We start from the raw sequence: 17,293 nt of genomic DNA, 5'->3' as shown, positions 1-17,293 counted from the left end.
AGTTTGCTTATTTCCTCCTCCCGCCCCACCCATTTTCCTTTTGTGCTATGTCTTTTTAGAACGTAAGCCTGAGAGCAGCCATAAATGTCTCATTTACGGTTGCCTATATGCTGCTCTAGAAGCCTTTATTTGGCTGAAGAGCAAAATAAAAAATATTTAAATAAATACATAAAATAAAACAAAGCCTATCTTCCCTGAGCAACATTGCCCTGGCCAAAATTAGAGTCCCTTCTGGCCACCATTAGGTAAATTAGGAAAAAATAATAATATGGGAAGTCTGCTCACAAATCTCCTGCACATAGTGGCAAATAGCATTGCATTTGCTCATGCTTATTTCTTATTCCTCCAAACGTCTTGCTTTCATTAACTCCAGATTCAAGATTTGAATTGACCGCTCCTAGGGGCAGGGGGCTTACCTAACATCTGCTCTAACCTGTGAAGCATCATATGTATTGCTAGCCTGTTGTTAAGTTGGAGCTGCAACAAGATGCTGCAGCACAGCAAGATGTTGTTTCGAGAATCCAGCTAGCTGTGCCCTATTCCATATCCACTCCATTCCATACTCACCTAATAGTCAACCGCCTTTCTATAGCCACTGAATATTCTCAGTCCTTATTGGAGTGTTTTTTGGGGTTTCCCCCTGCCTTAGGATACTTTTCCTAAATCTTTTGTGTGTGCGTGTGTGCGCAAGGGGAAAATAGCTGCGCTGTGTGTGTGTGTGTGTGTGTGTGTGTGTGTGTGTGTGTGTGTGTGCATGTATTCATTTGTTGGAGTGAGCAGGCTTATCAACGGTCACTAATTAGCTGAAGTGCCTTGGGCTTCATAAACGCTTATGTAAAGCCAAATTTCCCCAGATTTTTTAACCCTGGAAGCTATTATGAACGGTTCACTGTAAAATCCAAAATACCTTTTAAAATACAGCTGAACTCACCCCACCCGTTGCCTCCTTCTCCCCACCCTGTCCTAATCTAAATTTAGGAGCGTAGGAATCTGCCTTCTACTGAGTCAGACCATTGGCCCATCCACCTCAGTATTGTTTACTCTGACTGGCAGCTGCCCTCTGGGGTTTCAGGCAGGGAGTCTCTCCTAGCCCTTCCTGGAGATGCTATGAGGAACTGAGCCTGGCATGTTCTGTATGAAATGCAGATCCTCCATCACTGAGCTACCTTGAGGCTTGTCCTTTGCCACTGTGACTCTGTCAAGCAGGGTTGCAAACATGGCACCTTTGGGTGCACAGGTAACCCACAGAAGCCTTTCCTGGCACCCACAGGGTCCCCTGCTGAAATCAGGCTTGCGTGATCGCAGCTCATAAACTAGGCACCAGCCTGTGCTTGATCTGCAGTGTGTGTGTGTGTGTGCGTGTGTGTTGCCCACGACAACTTATCTGGTTTGTAAAATGTGCCCGCTAAGATGGGCGAACCCCACGCAAAGTACCCATGATGAAGAAGAATAGTATTGTGGGATGGCGATCTGGAAGGCACGCAAGGCAGAGAGGCCGCTGCTCCCAGGAGCTGTGTCTTAGTGGCAGATCTTTATATTCATAGCAATATTCCCTCTCATAACCTCTCATAAAAGAGCGGCTCTTTGTGAATCTTCTCCTTTGGCCTGGAAGAGGGTGGGATGCCGGAAGCTTCCCTAACGCACCGCAAAACGAGGGAAGAAAGCGAGTGAGGGGCAGGTGGGAAAATAAAAGGAAGCTCCCTCGGAGGAGAGACAGTTATAAATTAGAATCAGCCCAGGGGAGGCCCAGGACAAACAGACGACCAGTTTAGCAAGTTGTTGTTTTTAAATATGAGTGGGACCGATCTCAGTGTCTTGACGCTGAAGAGATGCTCCTTCAGTCTGCCTTCCATGGGAGTGTGGTACAGCTCTTGCATGTGGTACAGCCTCCTTCCGCTGTGAAGAGAGGTAATCCGGTACGGTGTTGCAGTGGTAGGTAAAGAAGACTGCTTCTCCTTCCCCAGCGACCATTGGACATGGCCTCGGCAAGTCCCGTGCTTCATTCCCACCAGAGAAAAGTCATCCCCAACCGAGAAAGGTCCGAGATCCAAACTCCTCCAAGTCCTGGCTTCCCGTGCAGCTACGCTTTTGCTTTCCTGTTGGGTCGCCTGCGGTGTTTCACACACCTGCAGCAAGAATAACACACACACCCCTTTAAAAATGACCTCAGGTTCCTTTATACCTTTGGGGATTGGCTCTCATTGGGGCTGGCAGGGCGGAAGTCAGGGAGAAAAAGAAGAAGGGAAGAGTTTGGATTTGATATCCCACTTTATCACTACCCTAAGGAGTCTCAAAGAAGTGGCTAACATTCTCCTTTCCCTTCCTCCCCCACAACAAACACTCTGTGAGGTGAGTGGGGCTGAGAGACTTCAAAGAAGTGTGACTAGCCCAAGGTCACCCAGCAGCTGCATGTGGAGGAGCGGAGACGCGAACCCGGTTCCCCAGATTATGAGTCTACCGCTCTTACCCACTGCACCACACTGGCTCTCAGGGAGCACAGCAACAGGTGGGAGCAGAGGCAATGACAGGCAAAGGCACTCCCTGATTGGTTGTAAGGAAGAAGGCAGGCAGGCATTGACTGAGGGCAGACTGAGGGTGGTGGGGAGGGACCCCCTTTGCCCAAACGGAGTCTCTGCTTGCGTCCCTTCAAGGGGTCACAGGACACAGAAATCTTTTCTGGGGTGCATTCAGAAAACTAGCCCCACCCCCTCCATCGGGCACCTGCATTCCAAAAAGGGCCACTTTCATAATGGGGAACCAAAGATTGAAAACTCGAAGCCATTGGGTTGAGTTCTACCCTCCAGAGTAGGAGAAAACTTGCTTGTTCCACACAGAAGATGTAGCCAGCATGTTTTCTCCTGCTCCTGAAGGTAGGACTCAAACCAATGGCTTCAAGTTACAAGAAAGGAGATTCTGACTAAACATCAGAAAAAACTTTCTGACAGCAAGAGCTGTTTGACAAGTGGAACAGTCTCCCTCAGTAGGTTGTGGACTTTCCCCTTCATTGGAGGTTTGTGTAATGGATGCTTTGGTTGAGATGTCTGCATTGCAGGGCGTTGGACGAGATGACCCTTGGGGTCCCTTCCAACTCTACAATTCTATGAAATGAAATAAGCCAAGTTGTTGGCTTGGATCCAGCTACCTTAAGAAGTAACGTTTCCCATAATGCCTTGGGAGTTGTGGGCATATTAAATGGTGGCCCTCAGCCACCGATCTGACCTCGTTGCTACTGGCTGGAGCTGCTGCCAGTTAAAGCCTGCCAGGGCCTACCCAAAAGATTGGGGGGGGGGGTACCACTAGAGCACACTTGGCCCGAGACTCCCTCAGGCCCAATAGTATCTGGAAGGTACTACATTGGTGGTCCCTGGCCTGAAAGCCCATCATTAGGGGGGTGTTCAGGGTTGGGGGGGAAGGCAAACCCCACCTGCAAGTGGCCTTGTTGAGTTCCCAGCCACGCTGCTGACAACGGACGGAGTCGCGCCTGCAGACGCATTCACACGACAGTGGGTTGACCCGCTTCTTCCTGTCCGGACAGGGCGCGCAGGACGGGCTGTTGGGAGCGGAGAATCCCAGATGAAGCAACATCTTGGAGGGGTGCCTTCCGAATGTGTGGGGTTACAAGCTCACCCCACATTTCCCCTCTTCTTAATTGTTGTCAGACAACGTCCCTCCTGTGCCTTTTTGCATACGGAGGCTATATGTCCCCTTTTTACAAAGGACACTCTTCGATTTGGAGTTTGGGGGCTACTTTTGGTTGCAACATTATTGAATTAAAAAAAACCCACAAGTTTACCTATTGGTGAGCTTTGTGCTCATTTAAATTTCAATGTACGTTACATAAACCGTTGATTTTTTTTCCCTTTCACTATTGCTATTATTATGTATTCTCACTGTACTACCTTGTCAATTAAGCAGTGTTAAGAGGTATATATAGAAATTAATCGTATGCATTAAGCAGGATATAAATGAATTATTGTTATGGTTAATACAGTATTTGGATTGCTTTTATGATAACTGCTTTGAACACAGATGTATTTGTGGAAAATGTGGTCAATAAATAAACAGAATATGAATAGAGTGAGTCCTCTGTTTGAAAGGTTATCTGGTCCAAGTACTTATAGCTCTGGGTTGCGTCCATTGTTTGTTAAGGGCAGGCACCCCCAAACTCAGCCCTCCAGGTATTTTGGGACTACAACTCCCATGATCCCTAGCTAACAGGACCAGTGGTCAGGGATGGTGGGAATTGTAGTCCCAAAACAGCTGGAGGGCCGAGTTCGGGGGTGCCTGGTTAAGGGTGCTGAGAGTTGTCAGAAGACACATTCCTCTCACAGAACTACAGTTCCCAGAGTTCCCAGGGAAGAGGGGCCAATTGTTAAACTACTTGGAGAACTGAGGGGAAGGGGGGGGGTCTACCATCATCTCTTAGCACCCTTATCAAACTATAACTTTCAGAATGTTAAAGTGGAGTAATACTGTTATAAATTTATACTGCAAATGGGGCCGAAATTCTACTCAGGGTAGACCCCCTGAAATTAATAACCTATGTCACTCATGCCCATCAATTTCAGGGGGCCTACGCTGAGTATGACTAATATTCAGGGGCAGAGCAAGGGTGGTGTGGTGGAGGCCGTCAGCCCCAGGTGTCACCACTGGGGGGGGTGACAACATGCCGGGTGGCACTCACTGCGGGGCCTGCAGCACGCCTGAGCCACACATCTCTCCGCACTGCCCTAAACTGCCTGCCGCCTCCCCATCAGCTGTAGGGCGGCTGAGTGGAAGGAGGCAGGAAGACTCCTCTGAGGCCTTGCTCTGGCTTCCCCCGCCCCACAGGTGGCTGGCCCCGCCCCCATGGGCGGCTGGCCACGCCCTTGGGCGCAGGGCGCATGCTCCACACCAAGCGCCCAATCAGCTTGCTCCGCCACTGCTAATATTGGATGCAACCCAAAGAACTATAAGATGTATTTTAATGCAGGGAGTTGGACTAGGTGACCCTAGATGACCCTTGCAGCTCTAAAATTCTATGACTATTGATGCTCCCTCATCATCATCATCACAATATTATAATTACAACTACAACTACAGAAATAAGGTGGGTCATAAAAATATACATCTCAAGTTTCAGAGTACAGTGGTACCTCCGGTTGTGGATGGGATCTGTTCCGGAGGTCCAGTCGGATCCCAAGGTTTCCCGAACCTGAGGACTGCTTCTGCGCATGTGCAGACTGCGTGGCGAAACCCAGTAAAATACTTCCAGGTTTGCCACGCATGCATCCTGAAGTTTACGTAACCAGAGGCTTATGTAAACGGAGGTTCGACTGTAATGTTTGTATATTGGTACAGGGGGCTTGAGGGGAATTAAAACCTACACACACACACACACAAATAGAGGCCTATAAGAGGGAGAAAATTTTTTACCTGTGCGTGGGCAATCTATAAAGTTCCTTTGGTCTGAAAAGCAGAAGAATAAGGTTAGTATTTGGTGCTTGTTTGGCATTGATGGCTCCCAGCACTGCCTAATAATTGCTTAAGAACATAATTAAGAGTCTGGCTGCTGGATCAGGCCAAAGCCCATCTAGTCCAGCATCCTGTTCTCACAGAAACTTATGGGGAGCCCACAAGCAGGACCTAAACACAGGAGCGATCTCCCCTTCTGAGGCTCTCCGACACTGGCATTCGGGATCATACTGCTTCTGAAAGTGGAGGGTGAACCTAGCCATCCTGGCTAATAGCCACTGGCTAGGAACCTTCTCCTCCATGACTTTGTCTAATCCTCCTTTGAAGCCATCCAGGTTGGTGGCTATCACGGAATGGTCCCAATCACCTGTCTCTTCTTCAGCAGCCTCCCACCCTTCTGTCTCTCACCTGCATTCACAGGTAGCGTGCTCCTCAAAAGTCAGCTGCTGCAAGTGGCTGTGTTGGAACTTGCTCAGCAACAATACCTGGAGAAAGGGAGAAAGGAAGGAAAAAGGAGACCATAAGGGGAGTCTTCCTGGTTCTGACCCAGAATTCATCTGGGCAAGGGATTGAGGCCCTCCAGATGTTGTTGGGCAAACTCCCATCACCCTTAGTCATGCCAGCATCTCTACCCATCAGATGGGACGTAGGTGGCGCTGTGGTCTAACCACCGAGCCTCTTGGGCTTGCTGATCATAAGGTCGGCAGTTTGAATCCGTGTGACGGGGTGAGCTGCCGTTGCTCTGCCCCAGCTTCTGCCAACCTAGCAGTTTGAAAGCATACCAGCACAAGTAGATAAATAGGTACCGCTGTGGCGGGAAGGTAAACGGTGCTTCCATGCGCTCTGGCATTCGTCACAGTGTCCCATTGCAACAGAAGCGGTTTAATCATGCTGGCCACATGACCAGGAAAGTTGTCTGAAGACCAACAACTGCTCCCTCAGCTTGAAAGCGAAATGAGCACTACAACCCCATAGTCGCCTTTGACTGGAGTTAAGCGTCCAGGGGTCCTTTACCTTATCTTACCCATCAGATGTGGGGCAAGTGGGTATGGCTTGGGGAGAAGCAGCCTCACAGGCCAAATTTTGCCCACCACAGGGTCCAAATTTGGCCTGTGAGGCTGCTTCTCCCCAAGCCAGAGGTTCCTCACTCTGCAAATTGCAGACTTTAGGGGCCTAAAAAAGGAGCTCCCACCTTGTAAAATAAAAATAACCAAGTAGCTGAAAAACTAACTAAGCAAAGGACAGTGTATATGTGCATGTAACTTGTTAAGATACTTTTACTCACCTTGCAGGGCTACGTTTTCCAGAGCTCTCTGTGGAGAGGGATCGGTTGTTAAACCACTCTGGGAACTGTAACTCTGCAAGTGGAATCGGGGTTTTCTAGCAACCCTCGGCCCCCTGAACAAAGAATTATTTGGGAGGAAGCCATGACTGTTTAAAGTGATACCACAGTGCTATCCGTGTGTGGTATGAATGTGGCCAATATGTCTAGAAATATTGTGAAGCTTTTTTAAAAAAATAAATAAATTATAATGATATTGAGAACAAACCAGAGCAAATATTCGGGGGGGGGGGAATACCAGATTTTGTGGCTGTGGTTCACTTATTTACTTTTTCATTTCTGCAAATGGGGGCAAGTTAACCTCACATGTAACCAAGAACTGGCCTATCAACTTTGCAGGATCCTTCCCTCTTCTTGAAGGGTGCTGGATGTCTGCAAATATCCTGAGCTGTAAAGGCTAGCTTTTTAGGGTGAATATAAGCAGAGCTTTGCTGGATCATGCCTGTGGGCCATCGCTTTTCCCACAGTGGCCAACCAGATGTCTCTGAGAAACCCACAATGGTTGTCTCTGAGGGCAACTCTCCCCGCATGAATTTGGAGGCAACCTGCCTCCAGAGGGAGAACATAGCTGTTGGCTGCCAACACCACCAATCTGGAGGGCAAAAGGTTCCCTGTCCTGGCCTTCCTGAAAGGATTTTCCCCATTCTTGCCCCAGTTCATTACCTCCATGGTCACTGTATACGTCCGGGACGGCATACACTGTGCCGATTCATCAGCGCAGCAGCCGACACAGCGCTTTAGAGACACGCAGGAGGGCACAATGAGGTGGCTGATGACTAAGTCTGGGTACTCCTTGTCCAGAGATACCATTGTTTCCTTGGCCTGGCAGGCGCTGCGGCTGAACACCTCCAGGAACCTCACCACTAGAAGAAGAAGAAGAAGGGGTTAAAAGCATTGCCAGAGGGAACAAAATATTAAAAAATCCTTCCAGTAGCACCTTAAAGGTAAAGGAACCCCCCCCCCTGATCATTAGGTCCAGTCGTGACTGACTCTGGGGTTGTGGTGCTCATCTGGCATTATTGGCCGAGGGAGCCGGCGTACAGCTTCCAGGTCATGTGGCCAGCATGACTAAGCGGCTTCTGGCGAACCAGAGCAGCACACGGAAACGGCGTTTACCTTCCCGCCGGAGCCGTACCTATTTATCTACTTGCACTTTGACGTGCTTTTGAACTGCTAGGTTGGCAGGAGCTGGGACCGTGCAACAGGAGCTCACCCTGTCGTGGGGATTCGAACCGCTGACCTTCTGATCGGCAAGCCCTAGGCTCTGTGGTTTAACCCACAGCGCCACCCGCGTCCCTTCAGATACTTCTTCAGTGTGCATGGACACGAAAGCTCATACCAATGACAAACTTAGTTGGTCTCTAAGGTGCTACTGGAAGGAATTTTTTTATTTTGTTTCGACTACGTCAGACCAAACCGGCTACCTACCTGTAACTAGGACTATTGTCAGAGGGCTATGTCTGAGGAGGGATGGAGGAGGAGGTATCCATTTCAAACAGATTTAAACACTTAATTTGGTGGCTCTGACTAGGGGTGGGCAAATCCGTCAATCTCAGCTTCTCATTTTCCCTGGCTTAAATTCAGTTCTCCTCATTTCTTCATTTGCGATTGGGTGTTGTTCTTTGTTTTTAAAGTGCTCATCAATTTTTGTCAGCGTTAGTGTGCATTTATCCCAATATATACATAAGAAGAGTCTGCTGTATCAGGCCAGGGGCTCATCTAGTCCACCATCCTGTTCTCACAGCAGCCAACCAGATGCTCGTGGGGAACCCACTGCATGCAAGATTCAGGCACAATAACTCTCTCCCCTCTTGTGTTTTTCAGCAACGGGGAAATCAGGAACTTTACTGCCTCCAGCTATGAGGGCAGAGCATAATCATCATGCCTAGAAGGCACAAATAGCCCTCTGAATTTGTCAAATCCTATTTCAAAGCCATGTGGGTTGGTGGCTGTCACTGCCTCCAGTGGGAGGGAGTTCCACAGCTTAACTGTGTGCTGAGTTAAGAAGTACTTTTTCTTTTATAGCTGTCCTGATTCCTCCAGAGTTCAGCTTCATTGGATATCCATGAGTTCTACTGTTATAATTAGGGAGAAAAAATTCTCTATATATATACTTTCTACACACCATGCCTAATTCTATAAACTTCTGTCGTGTCACCTCTTGTCGAGATTTTCACTAAACCAAAAAGTCCCAAGGCTGGAACCTTTCCTCACAGAGGTTGTCGCTCCATCCCCTTGACAATTTTAGGTTGAGCTTTCCGGAAACTTTTCCAACTGTATGATATCCTTTTTGAGGTGAGGTGACATCTTAGTACTCAACTTTGCCTGACATGCGCATCTTTTGGCAAAGCAATTTCCCCTAACGTAATCCATTTCTGTCCGTCATTTTCACAAATATATGCATTTTTAGACACTCTTTCTAGTAGTATATGCATTTCTAGACACATTGGCCAGAGAATGGCATTGCAAAATTAGGAATTTCGAAGGGCAGCTGTTTTGGTTTGTGTATCATTTCAGAAAGTTTGAGTTTGTTAGTTCAGGCTTTCAGTGCAAACCGAGCCAAATTTATTCCCCACTACCAGAGAGAGCCCCTTGGAGTGTGACACAAATGGAAGAAATGGCTAATAAAGCTCACACATAATTATTGATGGGCATGGTGCTGTAAACCATCAGTAGGAATAAAAATTAATCAGAGCCCTGGTTAAGAAGTCTACAAATTTGAGAGCAGTGCTAATGAGGCATGAGCTGTGAGCAAAGGGAGAGGTAGCAATTTTATCGAGAATCGGTTTCTTTCCCCATTCAATGAGGGAAAGTGTGTATATTAAGGAAAACTGCAAACAAACTTGGGCATGTTAGGAGAAATCCACCCTAAAATGCCAATAAATTTTCGTGGGGATATTTCTTTTTAATTGCAGACTGGTGTGGAAATGTAGAGAACTGAAGTTACAACTGGGGGGAAATGAAAAACCGAGAGAACCCGAAATGGACAGATTCAACCTACTCTTCCCTTTCATTTTATCGTCACAACAGTCCTGTGAGGTAGGACCAGGCTGTGAAAGAGAGTCACCAAACCAAGTTCAGGTCCCACAGCATTTGAACCCAGATCTCCGCAGTCCTAAACAAACACACGCAAGCTCAATATCTGGGGCTGGAGGAAGGTGTGTTTTGGGGTGGTTTTTCTAACAGTCCCTCTCTCTCTCTCTCTCTCTCTCTCTCTCTCTCTCTCTCTCTCTCTCTCTCTCTCTCTCTCTCTCTCTCTCTCTCTCTCTGTGCAGGAGTGATGCGCACCCCCACCCTCAAAACCACTGTCCTCAAACTCCATAGCTCTTACCTTCTGTAACTGGCTCCACGACTGGTTCCATCTCATTAGTTGGATGCGGCAGAATCTGCAGATAGATCAGAAACGGCAGCGGATCAGAAACAGGGAAGGCACTTTGAGGAGTCTGCTTCGAGCTACATTATATGGGCCACAGTGGTTCATGCAGTGGCAACCTCTGGGCTTCATCACTGCCATGTGCTCTGCATGGAGCCTGGTCCGGAGACTCCAGCTCTTAAAAACATGCGCTGTCCACTCATCAAATCAGAATGAATGCTCAATAGAGACTGGACAGGTTACAACAGCCAGAGCTGTGTGTGTCTTTCGGACTTGAGCATAAAACTAAACGTTAGGAGCTTCCAAACTTAATGCCAAGGTAACCCCAAACCCGTGGCCCGCATAAATCATGCAAAGCACACCCATTTGCTTGATTTTGCACAATTCCTTCTAGACTTTGTGTTTTGACATAATCAATACTGCTCCTGCCAGTTAAGAGGAGATGCAAAGAGCTGGGTCAGTCCGACTCTGTGAGCAGCGGGGCTTTTGTTCATCAACCCCAGCGTTGTCCATCTTAAGGACTAGAAACTTGCTCTCCTTTGAAATAAAGAGGATCACAGGGAAGCTTTCAAAGCCTTATTTCTGTGTCATTCTTTTAGGTCTGCTTGTGCAGATCATGTCCTAGGTCTAGGAACATAGGAGGTTCTCTTTCACCGAGTCAGACCACTGGCCCATTTAGCTCAGGACTGTATACACTGACAGGCAGCAGCCCTCCGGGGCTCCGTAACTATCTGCCCAGAAATCCAAAACTGCACAAGAGGCTGTTTGCTCTTCCTGCTCAGGTCCTGTTTGCCCTGGCTCAGCCTCTCTTGCACTGAACATGCCCACATTTTGTTGGATGCCAGGACTAGACACCCACCCACCCCTTCCTTCTGAGCAGAGGAGAGGTGCAGATAGCTCTTTATGAGCAAGTACGGCAGTAGCTGATATAGCTGCCTTTCCCCAAAAAAGTTGTGGGAGCATATGTCTGCACCATTTTATGGTTCCATCTCTCTCCCCTCTGTTACGTGTAGCGGCTTTTTTGAGCTATGCCACACATACACAGAAACAGCACTAATGGCACTTCCTCAGGATCCCAAATGTGCCTGCCCAAGAGGTAGATTGCCTCTGAACATGGAGGTTCTGTTTACATGTCATGGCTGAACAACTACCTCAACAAATTTGTCCAGTCCTCCCTTTTAAGGCCGTCTAAGCTTGCAGCCACCACCGCATCCTGTGGCAGTGAGTTCCACAAGTGAATTACGTCATGTGGTGTGAAGGAGCAGCCCTCTGGCAAGAAGAACATCCTAAGAGCCCTGATGCTGGATGAGGCAAAAAGGCTGGTGGAGACCAGCATCCTGTTCTCACAGTGGCCAACCATTGTCTATGAGAAGCCTGCAGGCAATGTTCCCCTTGTTCGTTTCCAGGATTTTCCTCAATCCCACTTGGTTTTCTAAGCCTTCCTTCCATTGCATTGTCACCAGTGCATCTCATGGTAGCAAATTCCAGAAGCAGGTCACACACACATAGTGATCCTTCTTTCTTTCTTTCTTTCTTTCTTTCTTTCTTTCTTTCTTTCTTTCTTTCTTTCTTTCTTTCTTTCTTTCTCTCTCTCTCTCTCTCTCTCTCTCTCTCTCTCTCTCTCTCTCTCTCTCTCTCTCTCTCTCTCTCTCCATCTCTCTCTCTCTCTCTCTCTCTTTCTACCACTGAAAGATCCCACAGGGGGGCAGACAGAAGACATGATGAAGGCTGTAAATGTACTATAGGAATTATAATCTGCAACTGTGTGTACATACTATACATTGAAAGCACACCCAAAGCACATTCTTTCCCTCAAAGAATTCTGGGTGCTGTAGTTCACCCCTCAGAGAGTTGCAATTCACAGCAACCCTTAACAAACTACAGCACCCATAATCCTTTGAGGGAAAGAACGAGTTTCAAAGGCATGGTGTGGTATACACAGCCTGGATTCCTGGGGCAAATGGATTTTTAAAAGGTTTTGTTTAGAATATCTATATTGTCCTCTCCTAGAGGTGCCTGTCACTGAGCCAATTCCCAGCGTGTGCATACTGGTGCAATGGTTAGGGTGTTGGACTGGGACTTGGGAGGCCAGGGGTTCAAATCCCCAAATCCCCACTAGCCTCATCTACCTCACAGGGTTGTTGTGAGGATTAAATGAGAAGGGAGAGAACCACATATGCCACCTTGAGGAAAACAACTTGGGATATAAACACAACAAATGATGATGATGATGATGATGATGATGATGATGATGCATACCACAGATCTCAGGGCAGTTTACAACACAAAACTACAATATAAATATATATATAATAAAAATAAGAACAAACCAATCCAAAAATCCCGCTAGCAGCAGAACCACTGAGAAATGTACCATTGGCTGTTAGGGTTGCCAGACTTAATAGAGGACAGGACTTCTGTGCCTTCAATTGCCCTGCTCTCTTTTGAGTCTGGAAATCTTAAAGAGAAACCAGCAGACCCTTTGTTTAATTTCCGAGCAAAGGGTCTGCTGGTTTCTCTTTAAGGTTTCCAGACTCAAAAGAGAGCAGGTTAGGTTAACTTTCCTTTCCTTTTCTTATACTTTCTTCTTTTTCTTTTTTTTCTTTCTTCTATACTTTTCTTTTTTATTAACAACATTATCAAGAATCTTGTATACTATATATGTATGGAATTGTAATACTTTGTTTTGATTTTGTAATAATGATGCTAAATTAATAAAAAAAATTAAAATAAAATAAAAAGAGCAAAGCTCAGCTGCTGTCACTACCAGTGGCTGCCCGCTGTCTTATGCAGCTCAAAGTTCACGTCCACGCCATACATAAAAAGCACATGTTTTCCCACAGACAATCCTGGGAACTATAGTTTGTTAAGGGTTCCAGGAACTGTAGCTCTGTGAGGGGTAAACCTCAGTTTCAAAGGTTATTTGGAGGGAAGCCATGTGCTTTAAATGTGTGGTGTGCTTTTACAGCAGTTCAGCGTAAGATGACAGCCTGAGCGGTGGCTGCACATGTGCATCGTTAAATTACCCATATGGAGGGCAGAAAATGCAAGCGCCCAGAGCTGCACATGGGCCCATGCCAGGAAGGAAGGAAGGAAAGGGAATTTATTTGTCAGAAGCCATGTGGCACAAACCCGCCACAACTCTTGAATAGCCAACATCCAAGTAGCCAAGTTTGTTTGTCTGCAGATTGGTGCACGGTGACTCTGTTTCTAAGCTTTGACCCATGAAATGCCATCTGTAGCGTGAGGCGGGGGGAGCAATATTTTGTAATGTTGCTGTAAGGATCCTTCCATGTGCAATGCTTTGAACACTTGAAAATGCAATACAGGTGTTCTCTAATTCGTAACCTTTATTATTATTTACTGTTAGTTTGTAAATCCTGGCTTTTAAAGTGGCATGCAAATAATGAATAAGATCCAAGGTGGGTTATTGCTGTTTTTTTTGTTTTGTTTTTTTTTTTAATAGAAAAAGCTATCAGTGCAATCCTAAAGAACTTTACTCAGAAGTGATTCCCACTGAGCTTACTGCTACTCCAAGGTTGCATAGGACTGCAGCCGAAATCCTAATATTCTCTCTGGCTATCATTTAGACACAGCTGGAGGGAAATCTTTTGGGGATTTTTACCTCTGTGGCTGGCTAATGTGAAAGGATTGTTTATGTGTCCCAAGGTTTAGCTCCGTGATCTGTTTTTGATTTTTAATAACTAAGGCTGAATCTTGGAAACCCCTGTGAAGCAGAGAGCCTCTGAGCATTTATCGCCTCCCCTCCCCTCCCCTCCCCAAACCACAGTTAACACAAGATGTGTGGTAAAGGACATGAAGGGGCCCCTAATCTCTGGCAAGCAAAGTCCTTACATAGACCCACTTGCTGTCTCTTTCACAGATGTGACCCTGGAGGGAATGCTCACTGTCTGCATGTAAACCGTGCATAAAGCATATTCTCCCCACCTCTCACAAATATCTGTCTGCCTGTCTATCTATCTATCTATCTATCTATCTATCTATCTATCTATCTATCTATCTATCTATCATCTATCTATCTCTATCCACTGTTGTTTAAGGGTACTGGGAATTGTAACTCTACGAGGGGTAAACTACAGTTCCCATATTTTTTTTCCCGGGGGGGGGGTGCACTTTGAATTTGTACACAAGCAGAGAACCAGGATTTGAGTGAAACGGGAAAAAGTGTGTGCGGGTGGGTGCGTGGGGGGAGAGAAATGCCTCAAAACTTAACAGTCCAACCAGCACCCCACAGCTTTGACAATCAAAGCATAATCGATCATATGATGCAGTGCACACACACTATTTGAATGGCAATGCCCATCAACTGCGGGACACCCCCTCAAATATTTTATTGGGGGGCGGCAAAGGGACCTCGGCCCCTAGTAGTTGGCTCCTATGTCCTATAGTACCATCTGGGCACACCAGTTTGGGCTATGAACTTCTCCCCGCCCCCCTTCAAGAAAAGCCTCGCCCCTGTCTGCAGTCCTGACAGCACCCCATAATCTCACCCCCCTTCTGAAACCCCTGTCTTCCTCCGCATTGGATGCCCATCTGAAACCCACCCAGCCTTCTCTGCCAGCCCCCATTAGTGCCAGCTCGCTACCCCATGCCTCTGGGGAGTTATTTAAAACAAAACAAAAAAACCCCAAACTTGCTTACCATCTCTCTCTCCTCTCACCCCGCTACTTGCTCAATGCCAGGGGCTTTTGGGTGCCAAGTCCCAGCCACCCTCTCCGTGCGCTCCCCCCCCCCAACGTCCTGTGCCCACCTACCGTCGTGGCGGCGCAGCAGTGTAGCTGCAAGGTGGTAGCCAAGAGGAGCTGAAGGGCACCGCAGGGGGCGTTCATGGTGGTGCCAAGGCTGCCGCTGCCGCTGCTCCTGCCGGGCAAGGGGGCACACGCGCCCGCCTCGGGCTCCTCTTGGAGACTTTTCTCCAAAGTTTGCTGGCTCGGCGGCAGCTTCTAGGGTCTGCTCTCCAGTCGATTGGGGAAGGAGGTCGTCCAGGATTCCCTCCCCCTTCCTCCAGGATTTGCCACTCAGACAAAATGCCCAGCCGACGGGCAGCCGCCACTCAGGAACTGGGCATTGCCCCTGCACCTGGGCATGGCTCAGGTCAGCCTGGTGCCCGCTTCTCTCTCGGTGCCATCCTACTCCCAGCACCTGGGCGCAAGGAGAACCAGGGGTGGGTTCAGGTGCATCTTCGCAGCTGCCGCCGCCGCCGCCGCTGCCCAAGGAGGAGGTGGCGAGTGACGGTGGTGTCGTCGTGCCAGGCGGCCGCAGAAGTAACTGGGCTCCAAGTCGAGGGGGGAGAGGGAGAGAGAGGGAGACAGAAGCTGCTGGCACAGCGAGGAGAGGGAAGGAGGCAAGCGAGCTCTCATGTGACTGTTCAATCCCACCCTAAGGGAGGGAGGGAGAGAGGCTGAGCCTGGCTGCCGGCGCAGGTCAGAGAAAGAGAGACGGGGGGGGGATATGCACGCACCCCCTATCCCAAGAAAAACCTTGAACCAAACAGGTCAAGGGGGGTCTGCTTCACCCAGCATCCTGCACCCCTTCACACCTTAAAGCAGCCACAGCTGGATGCTTGGGAGAGGTTTCCTCTAGAATTGGTGAGTGCAGCAGGTTGCTTGATACACGGACGACCCTTCAGGTCCCTTCAAACTCTACAATGTTGAGAGTCAGGCGGTTAGACTATCCAGCTGTTTTTGTGAAAACTGACGGGCAGCCGCTCTCCAGAGATGCAAGCAGGCCGTATTTCTCCTAGCCTTACCTGAGTATCTCATTGAGGGATGAACCTCTCTGCCACTGAGCTATGGTCCTTCCGTAAAAAATGAAAAAAGATTCCAGTCCTCATTGTCTGCTCTATCGCTGAGTGATGTGTGTGGTTTTTTTTGGGGGGGGGGCTGGTATCTTCTGCAACATGACATGGTGGGTGTATATTGGGCCACCCACACTGCCTTTTCGCTCTGTTGTTTTGCGAGGCTCTCCCAGGGTTAGAGCAATGTTGCTGTTCAGAGGGGTGCTCTTGCGCAACGAAAGCAGGACAAAGCGACAGCAGCCCTGGAATATTTGCGGTATGAAAAGTTGCAGAATTTCAGCTGGAAGTTACCAGACTTGCACCGATGGGAAGCGACGCAGTCTGTCCCAAAACCTTTGCAGCCAGTGAACAAGAAGATTGAAAGCAGGATTGTGTATAATCGCCACCAAACCATCATGAACACAAATCATCATGTACGAGAGCCTTCTTTCTGGAAGCTCACAATCAGGAATGGAGGTGACACAGCCATCCCTTGCTGTTTGTCCACCCAGCAATTTGGCATTCAAAGGTAGACTACCTCCGAAGTTGGAGGTTCCATCAGGCACTCTGCTGGGCTAAAAGTTGGCAGGGTAGATTTCTCATACGCGCTTCCTCCTCCTCCTCCTCCTTGGGAAGAGCCACGGAAGGCCAAGGGGCCATCACACCCGGCCCCTACCGTATTTTGTGGCCAATGTTAATCATGTATTTTTATAATATTGTTGCAACCTACCCTGGGTCCTTACGGTGACAGGTGGGCGAGAGATCAGAATCTGAGAGAAGGGTGTCTCAGGAGCTCTGGCAATGATGCATACGCCAGTGTGGCGTAATGTTTAGAGCAGGCATAGGCAAACTCACCCTCCATATGTTTTGGGACTACAACTCCCATCATCCCTGACCACTGGTCCTGTGAGCTAGGGATCATGGGAGTTGTAGTCCCAAAACATCTGGAGGGCCGAGTTTGCCTATGCCTGGGTTAGAGTGTCAGACTATAGGACCTGGCAGAGCAGGGTTCGAATCCCCACACAGCCATGAATCTCACTGGGTTACCTTAGGCCAGTCACCATCTCTAACCTACCTCACAGGGTTGTTGTGAGGATGAAATGGGGACAAGATGAACCATGTACACCACCTTGGGATCTTCGGAAGATAACAGTGGTATTATATAAATAAACGAATAAATATTTTAGGTGGTCGATGCTGTGACTTGCAGTTTGTTCTACCGCAGAATGGGTAAAACAAATAAATACACAGGGTTGGAGGGCATGCTCCGTCCAATGTTGGCAAGGTCTCTTGCAGACTTTGCCAACCTGGTGCCCTCCAGAGGTTT

At 48.1% G+C, this 17,293-nt stretch overlaps 1 protein-coding gene across 1 annotated transcript; it reads right to left on the bottom strand.

The window, feature by feature from the left end:
• Nucleotides 1-1,512: 1,512 nt before the first annotated feature.
• Nucleotides 1,513-16,052, bottom strand: VEGFB (vascular endothelial growth factor B). Its single transcript, XM_035098970.3, has 7 exons — nucleotides 14,945-16,052; nucleotides 10,128-10,182; nucleotides 7,460-7,659; nucleotides 5,863-5,939; nucleotides 5,416-5,448; nucleotides 3,425-3,550; nucleotides 1,513-2,126 (listed from the first exon to the last, which is right to left on the bottom strand). The coding sequence occupies exons 1-7, from the start codon at nucleotides 15,017-15,019 to the stop codon at nucleotides 2,081-2,083; spliced, it is 612 nt and encodes a 203-aa protein (XP_034954861.1). The 5' UTR covers nucleotides 15,020-16,052; the 3' UTR covers nucleotides 1,513-2,080.
• Between the last annotated feature and the right edge of the window lie 1,241 nt (nucleotides 16,053-17,293).

The sequence above is a fragment of the Zootoca vivipara genome, chromosome 16 (genome assembly GCF_965207765.1).
Source record: "Zootoca vivipara chromosome 16, rZooViv2.hap1.1, whole genome shotgun sequence".
Lineage (NCBI taxonomy): Eukaryota > Metazoa > Chordata > Lepidosauria > Squamata > Lacertidae > Zootoca > Zootoca vivipara.
The sequence above is the reverse complement of the archived record's forward strand: the minus strand, read 5'-3'. Positions and strand labels throughout refer to the sequence as shown.